Source organism: Grammomys surdaster, unplaced genomic scaffold, assembly GCF_004785775.1.
Source record: "Grammomys surdaster isolate TR1022 unplaced genomic scaffold, NIH_TR_1.0 273, whole genome shotgun sequence".
NCBI classification, from domain to species: domain Eukaryota; kingdom Metazoa; phylum Chordata; class Mammalia; order Rodentia; family Muridae; genus Grammomys; species Grammomys surdaster.
In genome coordinates this window covers 2,544,736-2,564,648 of record NW_021604714.1, presented here as the reverse complement: position 1 = coordinate 2,564,648, position 19,913 = coordinate 2,544,736, and the positions used below count along the sequence as shown (strand labels likewise).

The 19,913-nt window shown below is 49.6% G+C and overlaps 1 protein-coding gene across 1 annotated transcript; it reads right to left on the bottom strand.

The window, feature by feature from the left end:
- Nucleotides 1–705: 705 nt before the first annotated feature.
- On the bottom strand, nt 706–7,479 carry Nodal (nodal growth differentiation factor). Its single transcript, XM_028776900.1, has 3 exons — nt 6,984–7,479; nt 2,246–2,961; nt 706–1,531 (listed from the first exon to the last, which is right to left on the bottom strand). The coding sequence occupies exons 1-3, from the start codon at nt 7,177–7,179 to the stop codon at nt 1,379–1,381; spliced, it is 1,065 nt and encodes a 354-aa protein (XP_028632733.1). The 5' UTR covers nt 7,180–7,479; the 3' UTR covers nt 706–1,378.
- Nucleotides 7,480–19,913: the final 12,434 nt, after the last annotated feature.

The window sequence follows — 19,913 nt, the reverse complement described above, 5'->3', positions numbered from 1 at the left end:
GTGCTCTTGGGCTTAGCTTTCTCAGTCCCAGGCTAGGCTGTAGCCAGCCCAGTCTCTGCATGGACCAGCTTTACTGCCTCAATTCAGCCAAGGCTGAAGCAGAGGTGAGCATTTCGGAAAGGGGTAGGGATGTCCTACGGACTTACATTTCCCCCCAAAGCAGCCCCTTCACCTTGCCAAAACAACAGAGAGGTACTCAGATGTCTCAGTGGTAGAACTTTCTAAAGCAGTCTGAGCCTCCTTCTATGATGCCATGCAGAAGCTGGAGTTCGAACAAGGGTGAGGCTTAACAGACCTTAAACTTCAAGGCTTGAAAGACTCAGAGATGGGATTAGGCCTAGAGGGCAATCCAGTTGAAGACCCATGGCCCGTCCATTGACTGTCCTAGAGCTCAGAGGCCTCCTTCCTCTGCCTCAACTGGTGGAATTAAAGGTATGTACTGTTATACCTGGCTTTTTCATGCTGGAGTTTAACCCAGGGTCCTACATATACTAAATAAGTGTCTGCCACTGAGCCACAGTCATTCACAACCTCCTAGAGGTACTTCCCACATCTGCCAGGGTCTCCTACTTTTTGTTTTTCTAGAGGAGGCCAGGCAGTGAGTTCCCCAAACCTCACACAGCCTCTGCAAAAGCTATGGCCACAACCCCATCTCCTGCTGGATTGGAACCTCAGGACCCTAGAAACACATTGTGAGGCGGAGGCGAATTGTCATTGACTTTTAATAGACTTGGGTTGTGTCTGCCAAGCAGACGTCTGAGGGCTCTGGCTTCTAAAGTCCACCATGGCCAGTCCCCTCTTGGACAAGTGCCCACCTCTCTGGTCAAAGGCACCAGCTGGCCCTGGAGAACTGGACAGTGGCTTTATTGTTTAGGCAACTCAGTATAGAGATCAGAGAGCCCCTGACCAAGGCCAGTATGTCACCACCAGCCAGCCGGAAAAGTTGTGGGGCTCCCTTAGCCTAGCTTGAGGCAGGTAGAGCCAAATGGCTAGTTTTAATCTAATATATACTAGTCTTGAGGGAGGGACAGCGGGCCACAGACCACTTTTGAGAATACAGGAAAGCTACAAATGGCCTCAAAAATAAATACATATATACCCCAGCCTTTGCACAAAATCTCAAGCAGTTCATAAACGCTATTTCCAGGGAGTCCAGCCAGACAGCCCCTACAAGGCTTCCCCAGCCTGCCTTCCCACAGTAGCCTCTGGCTTGGCAGGTCTAAGAGCCCTGTATGCACAGGGGGCGGGGCCTTCCTCTTTAGCTCCAGCAGGCAGAGCCCTTCTTCTGTTTCTGCTCCCTGGATAGACACAATGGCGTCTCCTTAGAGTTCATCAGCATTGTGGAGTGCAAGCCAATTCAGCACTCCCCTCGGCTCTGTCAGAGGCACCCACACTCCTCCACAATCATGTCCTTGTGGTGTTCCAGGAGGACCCTGCCATTGTCCACATAAAGCATACTCAGCGGCTTGGTCTTCACCGGCGCGCAGCATGTGGAAGGAACCCGGTGGGGCTGGTAGCGTTTGAGCAGGCTCTGAAAGGGAGGGAGGAGGGGGGGGTCAGTTTGCATTGCTGGGGCAAAGGCAGAGTTACTGTTTCTGGCTAAAGTGAAGACTTAGCTTCTGGTACAAAAATAGCAAATTATTTTCATAAATAAATAGAATACTACACATGCAACCAGCTCACAAACCCCCACACCATGCCTGTGAAATATGCTACTGGCCTCAAAAAAGACAGGTTTCGGTGAATAGCATAATGTCACACAGTAATGAGCCGGAGTGGGAAACTTGCCTAGTCCAAATTCTGAGTGTCAGCGCTGGAGGAGCAGAGGTCTTCTGTTCTGTTCCCTCCCTCCCCATCACTTAATTATGGGAACAGGGAAAAACTGGGGATGCAACTCAGTCTTTTGCCTAGCATGCACAAGGTCCTGGATTTGATTCCCAGTGTTGTAACAACAGGGTGTGGTACTGCATGCCTGTGATCCCAGCACTAGGGGTGTGAAGGGAAGAGGATCAGGAGTTCAAGGTCATCCTGGGCCTTGAATATGAGAGAGGGCAGGCGGGCGAGAGATGGAGTGTCCTCTCTCCCAAGGTAACCCCATGGAACAGGACTCCGCGCTGTAATAATGCATCACCACGTCCTCACAGGAGCTAACACGGAGGTGCTTGAATGACCAGACCAGTTATCTCACAGCAAACCTTGCGCCCCATCCCCTGTCTAGCAGCCTGTTTTAGGCCAAGCATCATACCTGGATGTAGGCGTGGTTAGTAGGGTGAAACTCCTCCCCCACAGGGTTAGGACACTCCCCCTCACAGCGATAGGCGTTATACTGCTTGGGATAGATGATCCAGGAGCCCCAGCCAATCAGGTTGAAGTCCACCTGGAACTTGACCCTCCTACACAGTTGGCTTCTGTCTGGCAAATGATGTCGGCGCTGTCTTCTGCCCCATCCGCCCCTCTCTACAGACAGCTGTCCCTCCTGGGCCCGCCAGGAGCTCTCAGCTTCCCAGAGCAAAGTGGCGCCCCCCAGCTGCCTCTGCTCCTGAGGTCGGTTGGAGTAGAGCATGAGCACATTGGTGCTGGCGACAGGGACAGGCGGAGTGTGGGGCTGATGCCGACACTTTCCTGCTTGACTGGACACCTGCTTCTCCAGTGCCTTGGGGTCCTTTAGCCACTTGGAGAGTGGTTTGGTCACCTCCAGGACTGTGCTGCCTGAGGCAAACGTGACCTGAGAAGAAGTGACGGTGAACGTTTCCATCCAAACGCGCTCCAGGCAGTCAGCCGGGTCCTGCTCTGGATCCAGCTTGCCCTGGTGGAAAATGTCTATGGTGAGTGGGTCTTCAGTGGGGACGTCCATAGGGCTGGGCAGCTGCAACCGGAGCTCCGCCCACACCAGATCCTCTTCTTGGCTCAAAAAGGAGAAGTCAAACGTGAAGGTCCAGTTCTGCCCAGTCACGTCCACATCTGGGGGAGAAACCAGGGTGGAAACAGTATGTGTGAGAGAGTTCTGTTAACCACAGCTGGGTGGGCGTCTGCCACCCACCTCTGACCCTCACTCCCCCCACCCACCCCCACCTCCCTGGCTTGTCATATTATTGAGTCCATCGTATTTATTTTGGCTTTTTGAAATGGTTTCATACTAAGGCAGAATTGGAACCTGCTATTATTTATCCTCAACTGGATATTCATCCTGGACCTCATCTTCCTGTCTCAGCCTCTCAAATTCTGGGTTAGACTGTGTGGGTGTGTGTGTGGGTGTACATACATATACAGATAAGACTACACACACCCACACCCACACACACGCACTCAAAAATAGTCCATTTTAGAGATGAAGGAAAATGGAGGCCTTGGAGGTACAAGAGCTTGTGTCTTGAGGGGCTGGAGAGATGGCTCAGCAGTTAAAAGCACTGACTGCTCTTCCAGAGGTCCTGAGTTCAAATCCCAGCAACCACATGGTGGCTCACAACCATCTGTAGTGGAATCTGATGCCCTCTTCTGGTGTGTCTGAAGATAGCTACAGTGTACTCACATACGTAAAATAAATTAATTAATTAATTAATTAAAAAAAAAGACTATCTTGAAAAGTAACGGAAGAGGTGAGAACGTAGTTCAGCTGGCAGAGCACTGGCCTAGAAAGCTCAAAGACCTGGATTTGCTCCCCAGCACAGCATAAACTATGGGTAGATGTAAACGTCACAGCTACTCCAGACTTTTCTCAGGGAGGAAAGAACAGGCTGGCCAACCTCTCCCCACCTGCTCCTACAGACTCAGGCGCTTGTTTCCACAGCCATAAGGCCCTCAGACTCCCGACTTGTCTTTCCTATCTACCTACAGGGTGCTCACCCTGCCCCCAAGGTGCTAACAGAGCGGCCCTCACTTGGTGAGAAATACCGGGATAGTGCACCCCATTTACTTTAGTCCAAGATGGAATCTGTCTGATATCTGGAACTAGTGTGCATTGATGTCTTTTAAAAAGTGATTAACTGAGTGGACGTCGTCACGCATGCTTCCAGTCCCAGCAACCAGGTGTGGGTTTGCAGCCAGTTGCAGCTGCAGTAGGAGATGCTATGATGCCTTAAAAAAAGGGGGGGAGGTAGGGTGGCTGGAGAGATGGCTCAGTGGTTAAGAGCACTGCCAGTTCTTCCAGAGGGCACAGGTTCAAATCCCAGCACCTACATGGCAGCTCACAACTGTCTGTAACTTCAGAATCTGACATCCTCCTCTGTGTTTTTGAATGCCAATTTACATTTAAAAAGAAACTCAAAAGTGAGCCAGGAGTGGTGGTGCACTCCTTTAGTCCCAGCAATTGGGAGGCAGAGGCAGGTAGATCTCTGAGTTCAAGGCCAGCCTGGTCTACAGAGTGTATTCCAGGACAGCCAGGGCTACACAGAGAAGCCCTGTCTCAAAAAACAAACAGACAAAAATCATCTTTCACTTTTGGCAAGCCTACTTTCCTCTCCTTTGCGTTAGAGTCACGTGTACTGGTGCAGGCCTTTAATCTCAGCCCTTGGGATAAATAAAAACAGGAGAACCAGGAATTCAAGGTCAGCTTTGGGAAATCTAGCAAATGAGAGGCCAGAGAGAGCTGTATGAGTTATTTAGAGATAAGTGGTCCTGGAGGCAGCAGAGATCTAGGATGCTCCAGCATGGTTCCTAGTTTCTAACCATCTGCCAGAGTATCTTTGGGCTAACATGAATTCAGCCTCTGGCAGCTTCCCCCCCCCCAGCCCCCACTCCTGTCCCTCTGCCTGTCTCTAACTGCCTTTTCAATTAATTTTCACTTTCTTCCTCATTAGCAATGAGGGAGACAATAACCAGCCTTTTCTGGACTCTCCCCAAACACCCTGGGCGCTGGGTGGGATGCTCTCTCTTCCGCCCCCTGTACCAGCAGCCAGTGAGTGATCTGCAAACGATCTCTCAGAGGCAGGTGTTCCTGCTTCACAGCTAAAAGCAGCGGCCAGAGTCGTCCCCCCCACCCCCACCCCGTGAGCTGAGGAATTCCAGTCTGACATTGGCCCGGTGGTTTTCCTTCTCTGGGCTTCAAATATCTTGTGCTTCCATTAACCGAAATACTCAAAGAGATGCTTTGCCCAGCACATCCCAAGTATTCAAAGGTTGCCTGTCTCAAGCTTCTCCTTGCCTGTGCCCAGAACTAAGAGATGAAATGTAGTAGCCAGGTAGCACAAGACCCTGGACTGAGAGCAGTGATCCTGGCAAGCACCCTCACCAGTGAGTGTGATAGCCAGAGTGCAGGCAGAGCAGGAAGAAACGACTTCCTCACAGGCCACTCCCAGGGCATCCTGGGATAGAGGGTCCTCCCGATATAGTGATAGCTCATTGAACTATAAAATGTGAATGGGGCACGCGGAAGGGGTTCAGGAACACCCTAAAACCCACTCGCGTGCCGAGTGTGCATTTAGGCAACAGTCATTAGCACATTTTGCCACTTCCAATTCTAAAGAAAAGAACTGCAACTCAGGCCATTGGCCTGCCCATCTCTTCAGCCCAGGAGGCAAGCTACCATTCCGTCTTTGCCATCATTTTCTGCTTCCCGTATGCCAAGGCTTGACATGAACTGTCCCCTGCCTCCCACACCCTGGTACTGCCATTTGCACAAGAGTAAGCTGAACAAGTGGGCACAGAGAGCTGACAGACCCCACTTCCGCTATGCTGGAGTAGATGAAGTGCTGAGGGAGTGGTCTGGGATGCCTGTCCTCTAGACTCCCTCCAGGTAGAGCCATTTTGCTGAAATGGAGGCCGTTGACACCACTGGCAAATAGTTAAAACGCTAAAGTTGATCGAGTATATTTAAACCAACAAGCCAGGAGACAGCAGTCCCCTGATTTACAAAAGCAAACAAAAATCAAGATGATGTTGCCGTGAGCTCAGGCAACTGCAAAACAGAATTTGATGGACCTCAACAGTTTTTCTGCATCCCAGATTGTCCCATCGCCATACAAACCTTCCAGAACTTTCTAGAAGGGAAGTGAACTGGAAAGGTCTGTTTTTCCAGCTTTGCCTCTCCTACCCTAGGCGGAGGGGCCTATCATTCCACTAATTTCCCATTGCCTTGCCCTCCAGGGTGTCCTGTTCCCTGCTCCCCAGATGACCCTTCAGGAGAGGGTCACCGGCAGTCACACCCTAGACGCTGCAGGCAGGGACTAGGGGCTCCGCCTCCAGGTCGCGAGGGCCGGCGGGCGGCGGGTCAGACCGGATTAGAAGATGTGGATTGCGTTCGGGTCCTGCGGAGGGCCGTCTGGCCCCAGAGGACAGAGGAGCGGGCTGGCCAAGCTGCCCAAGGGGCGGGATGTTGATTGCTCCCGGGAAGGGAGTCCTGAGTCCGGACTCCCTCTCCTGGGCACCCACCTGTCGGCCAACTCTGGTGAGCATCACTCAGGTCACTGGGCCAACTACACACACGAACACCTCGATCCAAGCAGGTTCCGAGCCTGGGGTCACCCAGGACACCTGACACCGCCCAACCATGAGAGCCGCCTAAGTTCTGGACTTCCGACACCCGATCTCTAATTTCGGATCCTTGAGCCTCGGTTCCTGGTGTCATTTACTGCAGCTGGGATAAAACCCAGTAACGACTTGTTTTACTGTACGCCCGGTTCCGTGCAGAGTGTTGCTGGGGGAGTTGGGGCGTTGTCACCTAGTCCCCGCCATAAGTCTACCAAGAAGGTCTTATGATGTCTAAACGACAGATGGGCAAACTGAGGCTCGCAGGTGCTCAGTGGCGCGATCGGGCCCTCGCCCTACCCTTTTACCCTCTACCATTTGAGGTAGAACCGGCCCAAAAGGCGGTGGCCCCTGGTTCCATTCCGACCGGGCCACCAACGCTGTGCCCTGAGCCTGCCCCACAGGGAAACGTAGTTAATCCCAGACTCTGGACGACTCTTGATGCCCAGTCCCCGCTGCAGCGCCGCGCGTCTCCCGGCCGTGCGCCCTTGGGTGCTGGCGAGGCCAGGCTTACAGCCTACCTTGCGCCTGGAGGCTGCGAATGATGTCCGCCCGAGGCAGCGGGTCTCGGTAGAGGCTCAACATGTACGCCAGAGGGGACGGTGACGAGGGCTGCCCCCGTGTCCACAGAGGCAAAGCGGCAGCGGTCGCGGCGCGCGGGTGGAGTAGGGCCCAGCAGGCTTGAAGAAGGAGGATAGGGAGGCTGTGGGAGCTCATGGTGGGCTGGTTGGACCCGCAAACAGCGCCTGGGTCCCTTATATCTGAGCCGCCGCTGCCCCGCCCCCTCCCTTCCTCCCTCCCGAGAGGCCTTAAGAACCTATAACCCCCCTGGAGGGGCAGGGCAGGGGAGTCCCTGCTGGGGGGAGGTGTGATGTGCTGAGAAAGACTACAGATAAATTGGGGCGGGGGGCTTGGATACAGAGACTGAGTCTAGGCTGCCCCGCACCTTGCCCCTCTACCTCGGAAAGTCTTCCTGCTGAGACAGAGGCCGGCTAGTACCTGCTCCGAATGGAGCTTCACTGAGCTAGAGGTGTGTTGGAGCCCTGGCTGGCTTCAACCCCAGAACTAGTAATGGTTCTTCCTTATTCTGCCTCTTCTGGACCCCTGGCGGTCCTCTCTTTCCAGTTCATCCAAAAGCAGGTAGGGAGTGCTGGGATAGGGGGCAGTCCTCTGTTCTGGGTAGCACCGGGACAGCCTGGGCTACAGCCTTCACTGGCAAGGCCCCTAGGTAACTATGGGGTATCGAGAATTTGGGAGAACAAAGGTAAACTCTAGAGAAGAGCCCTTGGTGACGTACGTCAGTTGCAAATACCAAGGTGCCCTCCTGAGGAGCAAAGGAAATACTTCCTGAAAGCTGAAGGCCCAGCTCTAGGTAATATAGGTGGTTTGGGGTGACAGGCCCTTACCTGCTTGCTATGGGAGTTTTTGGAGGGGTAGGGGAAGAGCTGCACATTTGCTGGCTGCGTCTCCTCCAGCGGGGCAGAGCCCTGGGAGAGCATAGTCACTCTGCAGACCACTGCTCTCCCTGAGGGCGGCTGACCTTGTCTGCCCAAGATGGAGTGAAATGTCTGTGATGTTTCTCACAGTAACCGTCTTCAGCCCTATTTCTTGTTTGTGTGGAAACTCAACATAAACAAATATGCCATCTGCATAAGGCGGGTAAGGGGTGGACATTCTTTCACACTAGATACAGGATTGAGTTCTTAGGAAAGGAGCCATTAAGAAGAGAATTTGCAGACTGGAAAGAACCGACCTAGGCTTTGTGTTTTCAAAAAGGAAAGGCGGGATTGGAATTACCTTTAAAGAGATGTTAATTCCTGTCCCAAAATCCGCCCACCCCCATGTTTTCCTCTATTCCTGGCTATCTCCTTAGCGACTCCCCACCCCCATCCTGTCCTTTTCAAGCCTCCAAGGAGCACATTAGCAGCTGCCTAACGTTTACTGAACACCTACTATGTGCTGGGTACTTTACACACTTGGGCTCTTTCACAGGTTAGGAGATGAGCAGGTGTTAGAAGTGGAGACAGACACCCTGGGGCCCGCAGACCTGCGTGATCTGAGCTGTTCTAAACAGCTGCACGGAGCCTGAGGTTGTAGGTCCCCTGCAGATCCTGATGACCTACCAGTTGGGTTATCCTGCCCTCCCATCCAATACCATACTCTAGTCCTATCAACACCCACATGCACAGGGTCTTGTGTAGCCCAGGCTAGCCTTGAACTTTTGTAAGTTCAAGGACGACCTCAAAATTTGATCGTTCTTCTTGCTGTGCCCCGGTTTATGGGGTGTTGAGGATTGAACCCATAGTTTCCTGCGTGCTAAGTAAAAACAGTAGGAGCTGAACCCAGTCCCAGCTTCCGAGCACTTGTATGGACTTGCCCAAGGATGCTGTCTCCTGAGCGGTTTGTTAAACTCCACAGCTCCCTCCAGACTTCAAAAGTGGAATTTGGAGAGAGGGAGGGCGTGGTGATCTACATATTCATCAAGCACCCCAGGGGTTCTTATCTGAAGGCTTTGGAAACCTGGGTGGGCCAGGTTTAGTTTGTATGTCCCCAGTAAAACAGCTGGTGAGATCTCCTCCTATGCACTTAAAGCTAAAGTGCTTGGGAGGCTCTGAACCCTGTTGAAAGGATTAAACAGACAGACATCTGGATGCTTACCTGTGTGGGGAAGAAGGAGAGCCTGGCTTCTGCAGCAGGCTCCGCCCCAGAGGTCGCTGGCACCTGGTTTCCTAGCGTATACGACTCAAACAATGACGGCTTGCTAAACATAGCGGGGAAACGCTTTAAACCCAGTACTCTGAGAGACAGAGGCAGAAGGATCTCTGAGGCAGGAGGATTCCTGTGAGTTCAAGGCCAGCCTGATCCCACATAGCAAGTTCCAGGAGTTGCAGGTGGGGTGCCAGACCAGCAGGGCTACTTGGTGAAATTCGGACTAATAAAAACATGAACAGCAAGTATGGCCGTGCAGAGGGATGTGGAAGAGATGGAAATTCTAAAACCCGGGGTTGCCAGTCTCTGACCTCCTGGGATGTCCAGGCAGCTAAGGGCCAGACTTACCAAGATCTGAGAAGGAATGACAAAGGTGATGGATCTACCTTCAGTACTGGGCTAGAAGCTTCTTGAAATTGATGGTTAAGCTTTCGGCATCCTGTGTCTCTTGCACACTGTGGCACATGGAAAGTGTAAGAACTGAGATGAAGTCAATGGTAATAACAATGGCTAATATTGGAGAGACGTAGGGATCTGCCATTGTGCTGGAAGCTTCCATCCACTTCACATTCCACCCCATGTCCAAGACAGAGTGAACGCTAAGGAGGAGAAGTGCTGTGCTGAGGGCCCAGGAGACACTAGACACAGCCATCAGGAAGGAGAGACAGGTCTACCCATCCCTCAGGACCATGTTTCAACTCTTGGTGCTTCCCCATAAAAGAGAGTTGAGAAGAGATGGAGAAGAAAGCTTATGAGATGGCTCAGTGGATAAGAGCACTTGCAGCCAAAGCTGGCGACCTGAGTTCGATCCCTGAGACCCATGTAGTGAAGGGAGATTGGTTCCGGCAGCTTGTTCTCTGCCATGGCACACACACACACACACACACACACAAATATGTAAATACATATAATAAATCGGGGCTGGAGAGATGGCTCCGTGGTTTAGAGCACTGATTACTCTTCTACAAGTCCTGAGTTCAATTCCCAGCAACCACATGATGGCTCACAACCATCTGTGATGGGTTCTCATGCCTTCTTCTGGTATGTCTGAGAACAGTGACAGTGTACTCACATACATAAAATAAATACATTTTTTTAAAAAAAAGTGTTAATTTTTTTAATAAATCAAATCAATCTCTGCCTCTTTTTCTGTTCTTCTCTCCCTCTCTGTCTTTCTGTCTCTGTGTCTCTCTCTGTCTCTGTTTCTCTTTGTCTCTGACTCTGTCTCTCTGTGTCTCTATGTCTCTGTCTCTCTAGCTTTTTTTTTTTTTTTTTTTTTTTTTGGTTTTTTCGAGACAGGGTTTCTCTGTATAGCCTTGGCTGTCCTGGAACTCACTTTGTAGACCAGGCTGGCCTCGAACTCAGAAATCCACCTGCCTCTGCCTCCCAAGTGCTGGAATTCAAGGCATGCACCACCACTGCCTGGCTCTCTCTGGCTTTTTAAGACAAGTTTTCCCTGTGTAGTCATGACTATCTCAGAATTCACTATGTAGACCAGGCTGGTCTTGAACTCAGAGAGACCCACTTGCTTCTGCTTCTTCCTCTTAAGTGCATATGACATTATGTGCAGCATTTAAGAAAGAAAGAGAGAGAGAGAGAGAGAGAGAGAGAGAGAGAGAGAGAGAGAGAGAGGAAGGAAGGAAGGAAGGAAGGAAGGAAGGAAGGAAGAAAGAAAGAGAAAGAAAGTAAGAAAGAAAACAAAACAAAACGTAGGCAATACTTAGAATCCCAGGGGATAGAGGCAAAAAAATCAGAGGTTCCAGGCTAGCCTCAGCTACATAGTAACCAAACTAAATGAAATATATGAGACCCCATGTCAGAAAAAAAGTTGGACAAATGTATCCTGTAGGAAGAGTCTTTTCAGGCTTCCCAAGTCCCGCCCTTCTGTGACCTGGGCTGCAGACAGGGCTCATTCCTTGTGTGTATTTGCCCCCAGCTGCATGGGGATCTGGGCTTTCTCCCTGGACTGTCTGACAAAGCTTGTTCCATCTCCTGCATTCTCTTGCTCCACCGGAAGGGGATCCAAGACTCTGTAGCCTCTTCAGGACACAAGCACATCGGCCTTCTCTGTTAATTAAGGACATTCCCTAGTTAGTCCCAGGGCTGTTTCCTGAAAGGCCAGAAGTGCTTTTTTTCTCAGGCAGAGGGTGACACTTTCTCACTTCCCCAGACGGACTGACCTGAGAGATAACCTCTGAGGCCCGCACAGCTGTTGGAGGAGTGGGGGCAAAGTCTCTTGAGGTCCCAAAGGCTTCCCGAGGGCTGCTCTATTTTTCTCCTAACCTGAGCGTTAGTGTGGCGCGGGCTGAGTGCTCTAGGGCCCTGAAGTCAGGCTTTAGAAAACAAATCTGGATGCTTCTCTCAACTATGTTGAAAACAACAACCATACTGATTTATTCATTTGAGCATTTGAGCATGCGTACAGACCAGATGTGCGCCATGACTGAAACGCGTGTGGTTTAGCGGTAAGTCCCTTTAGCTGCTGAGCCTTCTTGCCAGATCCCTTTTGATGCCGCTGCTCTAGTGACTATAAAACAAAGATAAGTAATAATGTCACTAAAACAAAGATAAGTAAAAATAACACGAGTGCCATAGATAGTACATGCAGGGAAACATGCCATGTGTAGCACCTGACAGTTCACTGAAGAACTTGGGCATCATGCCCTGATGCCACAGCCTGGTACCTCAGACATGATTCTTAGGTAATCAGACACATTTGTTAAGTATGATAACTTGTGTTTATTAACTTATTTATTTACCTATAACTTATTTATTATCTTTTATTTATTAATTATGATAACTTTTTTATTTTTTTGGTTTTTCAAGGCGGGGTTTCTCTGTGTGGTCCTGGCTGTCCGGGAACTTGCTCTGTAGACTAGGCTAACCTTGAACTCACGAGATCCACCTGCTTCTGTCTCTCCCGAGTGCTGGGATTAAAGGCATGTGCCACCACACTCAGCTTTAGTGCCCGGATTGACACTGGCTGCCTTCATACACAGACAGGTTCTTAGTCTGTAGGTTCAACCATTTTGGTTAGAAAATATTCTAGGAAAACCAACTTATTATATAGAGAGTGTAATAACCATTTGCCCAGTGTTTCCTTTGTTTTAGGTTTTATAAATCGCCGGTAAACAATCTAAAGTGCATGAGAAGGGCTAGCCATGTGGCTTAGTTGGTAGAATACTTCCCTAGCATGGGCAAGGCCTTGGGTTCGATTCCCTAGCACTTCATAAACTTGGCTCACACACTTGTAATCCCAGCACTTGGGAGGTAGGAGCAGGAAGATCAGAAGTTCAGGGTCATCCTCAGCTACATAGTTCTACATAGCCTGGGCTACGTGAGATTTTGTAAAGAGCATCCGGGAAGTTCTATAGTTTATATGTAGGCATGGAGCTATTTTGTATAAGAGACTTGAGCCTCTGCTGATGTTGGTACCTGGGCGAACTCTCCATAGCTACTCCTAGGCAACTGTATGTGTCAGCACACGGAAGCTACACACAGAGGAAGAACTCAATATGAGTTCTTTGGGAAGGTGGAGAGCATCTGCCTTCCTGCATCCATCCCTTCCGTGCCTGGCGCAGCCTCTAGCATCCATTTACAGCATGTACCAAATGATGCAACAGACTCTGACTTAGAAAGTAAAGCCCAAGACCCCCACCTCTCCACTGTTTCCACTGCCTCTCAGTAAACCCCAACTCGTCCAACAACATAGATTAAAGGTTCCCTCTGGGAGCTGGGCCCGAAGGCCTGTAACAGCAGTCAGTGACTGAGAAGCTGAGGCTAGAGGGTCACGAGTTCAAGGCCTGCCTTGGCAACTTAGTGAGAGAGCTTGTCTCAAAGGATTTGGGGATGTGAATGTGTAGTAGGGTGCTTGCTTAGTGTGTGCAAGGACCTAGGTGCCCCACCCCAGTACTGGGGGGGGAGCACCCCCTTCTCTGTACAGTCTCCAGTCTATCTGGAAAAGCTTCTAAATAAAACACCTACCAGTCAGCATAGTGGCAGGAACCTGTAATCCCAGCAATCCGGAGGCTGACGCGGGCGGGTCTTTTTGAGTTCCAGGCCTGCCAGGTCTACATAGTGAGACCCTACCTCAGCAATAAACAACTAGGTAAGTGAATAAAGTAAGTATTGCTCAGCTGTTATCTGAGTAGATCAAAAATGACCCTACCTCAAAAAATGACAGACAGACAGACAGACAGACAGACAGACAGAGCAATCGAGCAAGCAAGCATGCACTGTTTAGCAGTGTCCAAGTATCCATGACAGCCACCAGATGGAGTTTCTTAGAAGCAGGAAAATTTCTGGTTTCTTCCTGAAGCCCTCAGCCCCACCATCCTTGCTTCCTGTGACCTAAATAAGAGGAACTCCATGAAGAGCGGCAGTGGTGGGGAGGGGTGTCCCAATATGGGGCCAGCTTCTTGCTTGCTTGGGTCCCCACCTCATCTGTTTCCCATACCACTGCTCTTTGAGATTGACACTCAGAGCTGAGAGGTCCCTGTCTCGGCCCCTGCTGGGCTCACGTGGCTCTCTGTGGTCTTAAGATAGTGACTGCTCCTGCTCTCCAGCCTGTGGCTCACAATCCTCCCCTCCAGTCTCCCACCTCACCCCAAGTGTGCTCCAGCCCCACAGAAATGACTGCCCTTTTCTGATGTTCACAGCTTTCTTTCTTTCTTTCTTTCTTTCTTTCTTTCTTTCTTTCTTTCTTTCTTTCTTTCTTTCTTTCTTTTTTTTCTTTCTTCCTTCTTTCCTTCCTTCCTTCTTTCTTTCCTTCTTTCCTTTCTTCCTTCCTTCTTCCCTCCCTCCCTCCTTTCCTCCCTTCCTACCTCCCTCCTTCCCTTTGTTTCTTTTTCTTTTGCCAGAAATCTTTTTGTCTCTTTATTACAAACCATTACTATTATCAGAGTATGGGGATTCCAAGCAGTAGTCTTGGCTACTTAGAAGGCTGGCAAAAGAGGAAAGCGGTCTGAGTCCAGAGTTTGAGACAAGCCTGGGTAATCCAGTGAGAGCTCATCTCAAAATTAGTACGGCTGAGGATCCACTGGCCGAGAACTTGGTTGCCTTGCTTATGTGAAGCCCTGTATTCTATTCCCAAAGCCAAGTAAACCAGGCTTGGTATAATCCCAGCACTCTGGGGTGAGTGTGTGTGTGTGTGTGTGTGTGTGTGTGTGTGTGTATGAGCAGTCCAAAGTCTCCCTCAGTTTACAGAGGGAGTTTGAGACCAGCCTGGGCTATGCACACCCTGCCCTTATTAATTAGTTAGTTCAATAAATAGACAGGTGTTCACATTGTTATGAGTTCAAGGCTAGCCTGAGAAACCTAGCAAGATTCTACTTTAAAACAAAACAAGATAAAACAAGAAACCCAAGTGATAAGTAAATGTATTATAAGTGCATTCTTATTTGTGATAAGTTATTTCTCCGACATTGGTGGATGAGCGGATTCAAAGCAGATTAGATTATATTAAAGGCAGGTTTATTGGGAAGCTGTTCCTGGGAGGGCAGGTTTACTGGCCCCAAGGACCAAGGCCAGGGAAGTAGCCATAGGGAAAGGGGCGGGGTAAGGGGGGGAGTGAGAAGGGGGTGAACTCATGCAGAGAGAGAAAAGAAGAGGGTATGCAGGGTATGCCAGGTAGGGACTGAGAGATGTTGAGAGAACCTGGAAGCCAGGTCTGTTTTGGTATATAAAGTCCTCAGTCCCTTGACCCTAGAGTCTGGAACCAATAATTCTCAGAATCCAGCTCCAGGGTCACTGTCCCCTGCTCCTCCATAGCACCTTGGCCTTCAGGAGCGATTCCTGCCTATCTTTTGTTTAAGAGACAAGTCCTGCCGGGCGGTGGTGGCGCACGCCTTTAATCCCAGCACTCGGGAGGCAGAGGCAGGCGGATTTCTGAGTTCGAGGCCAGCCTGGTCTACAGAGTGAGTTCCAGGACAGCCCGGGCTATACAGAGAAACCCTGTCTCGAAAAACCAAAAAAAAAAAAAAAAAAAAGAGACAAGTCCTTAAAACCAGCAAGCACTTTCTGCCAGCAGGCCGGTTACATGGTTTGAGTGCAGAGCAAAGGGCCTGGCACTTGTGGGTGGAGATGGCAAACTGCCTGAAGCCGGTTAGCCCAGAGCAACATTTTGTCTGCCATTTTTCTTTTTCTTTTTTTTTTTTTTTCGAGACAGGGTTTCTCTGCGTAGCCCTGGCTGTCCTGGAACTCACTCTGTAGATCAGGCTGTCCTCGAACTCAGAGGACAGCCTCGAACTCGGCTTTTGTTTGTTTGTTTGTTTGTTTGTTTTTGGGTTTTTCTACTATTAATAATTTAATTTTTAAAAAAAACTTTGAAAAATGGCAGACAAAGCCAGGCTGTGGTGGCGCACGCCTTTAATCCCAGCACTTGGGAGGCAGAGGCAGGCGGATTTCTGAGTTCGAGGCCAGCCTGGTCTACAGAGTGAGTTCTAGGACAGCCAGGACTACACAGAGAAACGATGTCTCAAACAAACAAACAAACAAACAAATAGTAGAAAAACCCATGGGTGATAATAGTACAAGCCTTTAATCCCAGCACTTGGGAGGCAGAGGCAGGTGGATATCTCTGTGAGTTCGAGGCCAGCCTGGTCTACAGAGTCAGTTCCGGGACAGCCTGGGCTATAAAGAGAAACCCTGTCTCAAAAAACCCAAAAAAAAAAAAAAAAAAAAAAAAGTAAAAAGCCAAATGACTTGTAAACTCAGATGAATATTGGATTTGAGAAAGACCCCAGAATCAGGAAGTGGAGACTCAGGAGGGTTTAGATTGCCGCGGCCACCCCTAACTGTACCCCATGGTGACTTTCACCTACAGTCACCTAGACTGATATATATGGCCCTGGTTGGGTAAGCTAGAAGCAGGTTAACTGTGGACCCCCTTATTAGTCCTAGGAACTGATAGGATGTTGAGTTCTGAGAGAGAGAGAGAGAGAGAGAGAGAGAGAGAGAGCGAGAGAGAGAGAGAGAGAGAGAGAGAGAGAGCACGATGGAGGCTCAGAAGGCTTAGCTGCTCACTAAAGGAAGAGGCTCTCACATGCTGGGATCTGCCCTAAGTCCTCCTGAGCTGTAAACCCAGGTGAGAGGCTCCCCACACAGCCCCAGGGAGCCCTTCCCTCATTTGCTGTAGCTAAGGAGCCTCCTGTGTGGCAATGCCGTGTGACAGATGCTTGAGCATCTCCAGGACACTTCCGCCCACAGCAGAAGTGACCTCATTGTGTTTGTGACCGTTTGCTCATTTTTAACTGTCCCCTCCTCAGCCCCCAGCGTCATCCTTGAGCTATAACTCAAATTCATCAGTGAGACACTGGCCTATTTCTGACACACAGAAGGAAAAAGGACCTGTTGGTTGCATGAGTACGTGTTACCCAGTGCCTGCACTGGGGTACGGATGGGAACACAGGTGGGAAGGAGTCAAGACTGGTTACATGCTTCTTGGTGTAGTGGTTTCCAAAAAGGACAAGAGCCCAGGTTACCACTGTCCTTCTCCCCAACTCTTCTGGGAACATGACAGAGGACCAGAGGATGTCTGTCTCGATGAACCAGTATTTGGACTCATACAAGGCCTTCTACATGAACCTCTCAGGAGACTGGTGGGAGCTGCATCCTGAGCTAGGCTGGCACTGTCTTGGCCTGACAGACTGGATTGAGCTGGTCTAGCGCTAGGGGCCAGGCAGATCTGAAATTCCTGCAACTCCTCATCCTGGGACCTGTCCAGCAGTAGCACAGCTGGGTGCTTCTCACAGGGTCAGGAGGTAAAAGGTTCCCTTGGTCTGGGAACCCCGGGGAGTGGGAAGGTTTTGTGAAACAAACACAGAGGCCACCGGGAAGATGGCTTCTCCTCCCACTATGGAGTTTCTGAGATTCCCACAGCCTCTGTCTGCTGCCTCACCACCACCACTCCCAGGCTCCCCCTTGTCCCTGGGAGGAAGTCACAGGGCTGAAGGTGAGGTGCTGATTCTGCTCTGAGCCCTGGGCTAAAAAGAGTCCCCCTCCTCTGATGTCTGTGTAGGGGGATGTAATGACACCAGAACTGTTTTCTGGGTGCAAAGGTGTTGACTGTTCCCCAAATTGCTTTATGATAATGACCAGGTTGGCTACCTACTAAGAGCAAAAGCAAGCGTCTGGCTACAGTGCCAGTACTTCAAAGCGAAGGCTGGGGGATCAGTTGAAAAGCATCCTTCGCTACTTAGTAAAGACTAGTGAGAGGCTAGTCTGAGCCACACAAGACTGGTCTCAAACCCAAACCAAAAAACAAACAGAAACAGAAAAGACAGAGCTCTCTGGAGGTTTGAACCTACAATCTCAGCACCCAGAAGGCTGAGGCAGGAGGACAATCATGAGTTCGAGCCTAGCCTGTACCATGTAGGGGGTTCAGGCCAGTCAGACACTGTGAGATTCTATTCTTGATTGATTGACTGATTGAGACAGGGTCTCACTATGTAGCCTGGCTGTTCTGGAACTTACTATGTAGATCATGTTATCCTCACAGAGATCCATTCACCTGCTCTGCCTGCTCTGACTGCTGGGATTAAAGATATGTGCTTTCATGCCCAGCTAAAGCTATATACCGAGACCTTGCCAAAACAAACGAACAAACAAACAAACAAATAAACGAACAACTGTTCCCGCAGTCAGAGTTGTAGGATCCTTTTTACTTTTATAAGTGTTCTTTGAATCTTTAATAACTCCAAAAGGATAAACAATAAAGACTTACAAAGCCATTCTGTAGTGCTTTACTGAAAAATTTTAAAAGATTTCATTTTGGGGCGCCTGTGAGGTGACTCTGTGGTTAAGAGCCCGGGCTGCTCCTCCGGAGGACTCAGGTTTGGTTCCCAGCAGCCTGTAATTCTAGCATTTGGGAGAAAGAGGCAGGGATTCACCACAAGTTCAAGGGCAGCCTGGTTTACATAGCAAGTTCCAGGACATCTAGAACTCTCAAAAGCAAGACCAAAAACAAACAAACAAACAAACAAACAAACAAAAAACAGCAAACAGATAAGACTGAATAAAAGGGTCCCTAAAACCAAGTTCCAAAAATGGAAATACAGAATGATGTTCTCTATATGTTTGTTTATAACTCTGAAAGAAAAATATGGTTAAGCGAATATCTTTGACTAAAGCTTATAATTCTCTAAGGTCTTTGGGAGACAGTCTCATTTCGGGGCTGCAGGGAACCCAGGAAGATTTGTCTTTTCCGAGTCTTGCTCTTGAGCAGGTGAGATGAGAGACTGCGGGCCCCCCCCCACCCCCCATAGGTGTTTCTATACTCCTCATTTGAAGGGGAAGCGAGGGAGGCTCAGAGGGGTGACTGACCGAAGATCACAGTGGTTAATGGCAGGACTGGCACTAGCGTTCAGCTCTTTGACTCTAAAGCCCACCACCCTGCGTCACCTCAGGCAGGGAGGTGACACCTGCTGCTCAGACTCCCAGCAAGCACCCATGCTCTATGGTCCACTGACCACAGGGGTCTCAGGATTTCCAGGCAAACCGCATTCCCCACTCACATCAAAGGCCCCTGGACTTCAAAGGCATCTTGGGAGAGGTGCACATACTGAGACTGCTCAGGACAGGCTAATGCGATTAGCCAGAGACTCTCCACGGGGCAGGAAGTACTTTAGAGATCAGCTAATTCCTTGGAAGTGAAAATCTGTTCTCACCCCAGCCTCTCTAGGTGTCCTTTATTCTTATGGCTAGTATCTGCTTCTAGATACCTGGGGATTAGAGCGAAGATGGGGCTGGGCCAAACTTGTGGGCTTTCCAAGCAAGACTAAAGATGAACTTGTAAGAAGCCAGTTGTTGTGATACACGCCTTTCGACCCAGAACTCAGGAGGCAGAGGCAGGACGATCTCTGTGAATACAAGGCCAGCCTGGTCTACATCGTGAGCTCTAGGCTAAGTTACTTCATGTGTATGAGTGAAACTCTCATATAACAACAAAGGCCGCTGTGTGAATTCCATGCCAGATGTGTGTGACCCCTGTGTCATAGAAAAATCCTCTCAAGCAACAACACAACAGAGTCAGCTGCATCAGCTCCAGGTCACCCCGGCATTGGGGAAAGGAACCCATGTTTGGCACAGCTCCAAGAGGATGGCTCTCCAGTTGTTCTCTGGAGGTGCACTTATTCCCATTTCACAGGTGAAAACACTGAGGTTCTGACTGCTTCAGTTCCTGCCCAAGGTCACATTGGTACTAAAAGAAAAACTGGGTGTGGTGGTGGCACTCCTGTGATCCCAGCGCTCAGGAAGTAGAGGCAGAAGGATCCAAAGTTTAAGGTCACCCCAGCTACACAGTCACTTTGAGCCCCTGGGATACATGGTAATATGCCATAGTCTCAAGGGAATCCAGTGCCCTCTTCTGGCCTCCAAGGGTACTACATGCTGGAAGTGCATAGACATATATGCAGGCAAAACGCTAATACATACAAAATAATACAATTATAATAATAACAATACATTAAAAATTATAAGTTAAGGCAGGCATGATGGTGTCAACTTTTAAACCCAGCGCTCAGGAGGCAGAGCAGATCTTTGTGAGTTCCAGGCTAGCCTGGTCTACGTAGCAAGTTCCAGGCCAGTGAGACCTCTTCTAAAACAAACAAACAAACAAACAAAACAAAAAAAACCCAAAGATTTATAAATTAGGCTTAGTAAGCGATTAATAAGAATGACGAATGGCAAGATAGAACATCTATTGTATTAAGTAAAATAAGGTTACTTGATTTTTAATTTTTTTG

Excerpts from the sequence above, each read along its gene's own strand:
- Nodal (XM_028776900.1), bottom strand. The coding sequence starts at position 7,179 with ATGAGCTCCCACAGCCTCCCTATCCTCCTTCTTCAAGCCTGCTGGGCC. Across the intron at positions 2,962-6,983 it reads TCGCAGCCTCCAGGCGCAAG|ATGTGGACGTGACTGGGCAG; the intron begins GTAGGCTGTAAG and ends TTTCTCCCCCAG. Across the intron at positions 1,532-2,245 it reads CTAACCACGCCTACATCCAG|AGCCTGCTCAAACGCTACCA; the intron begins GTATGATGCTTG and ends CCTCCCTTTCAG.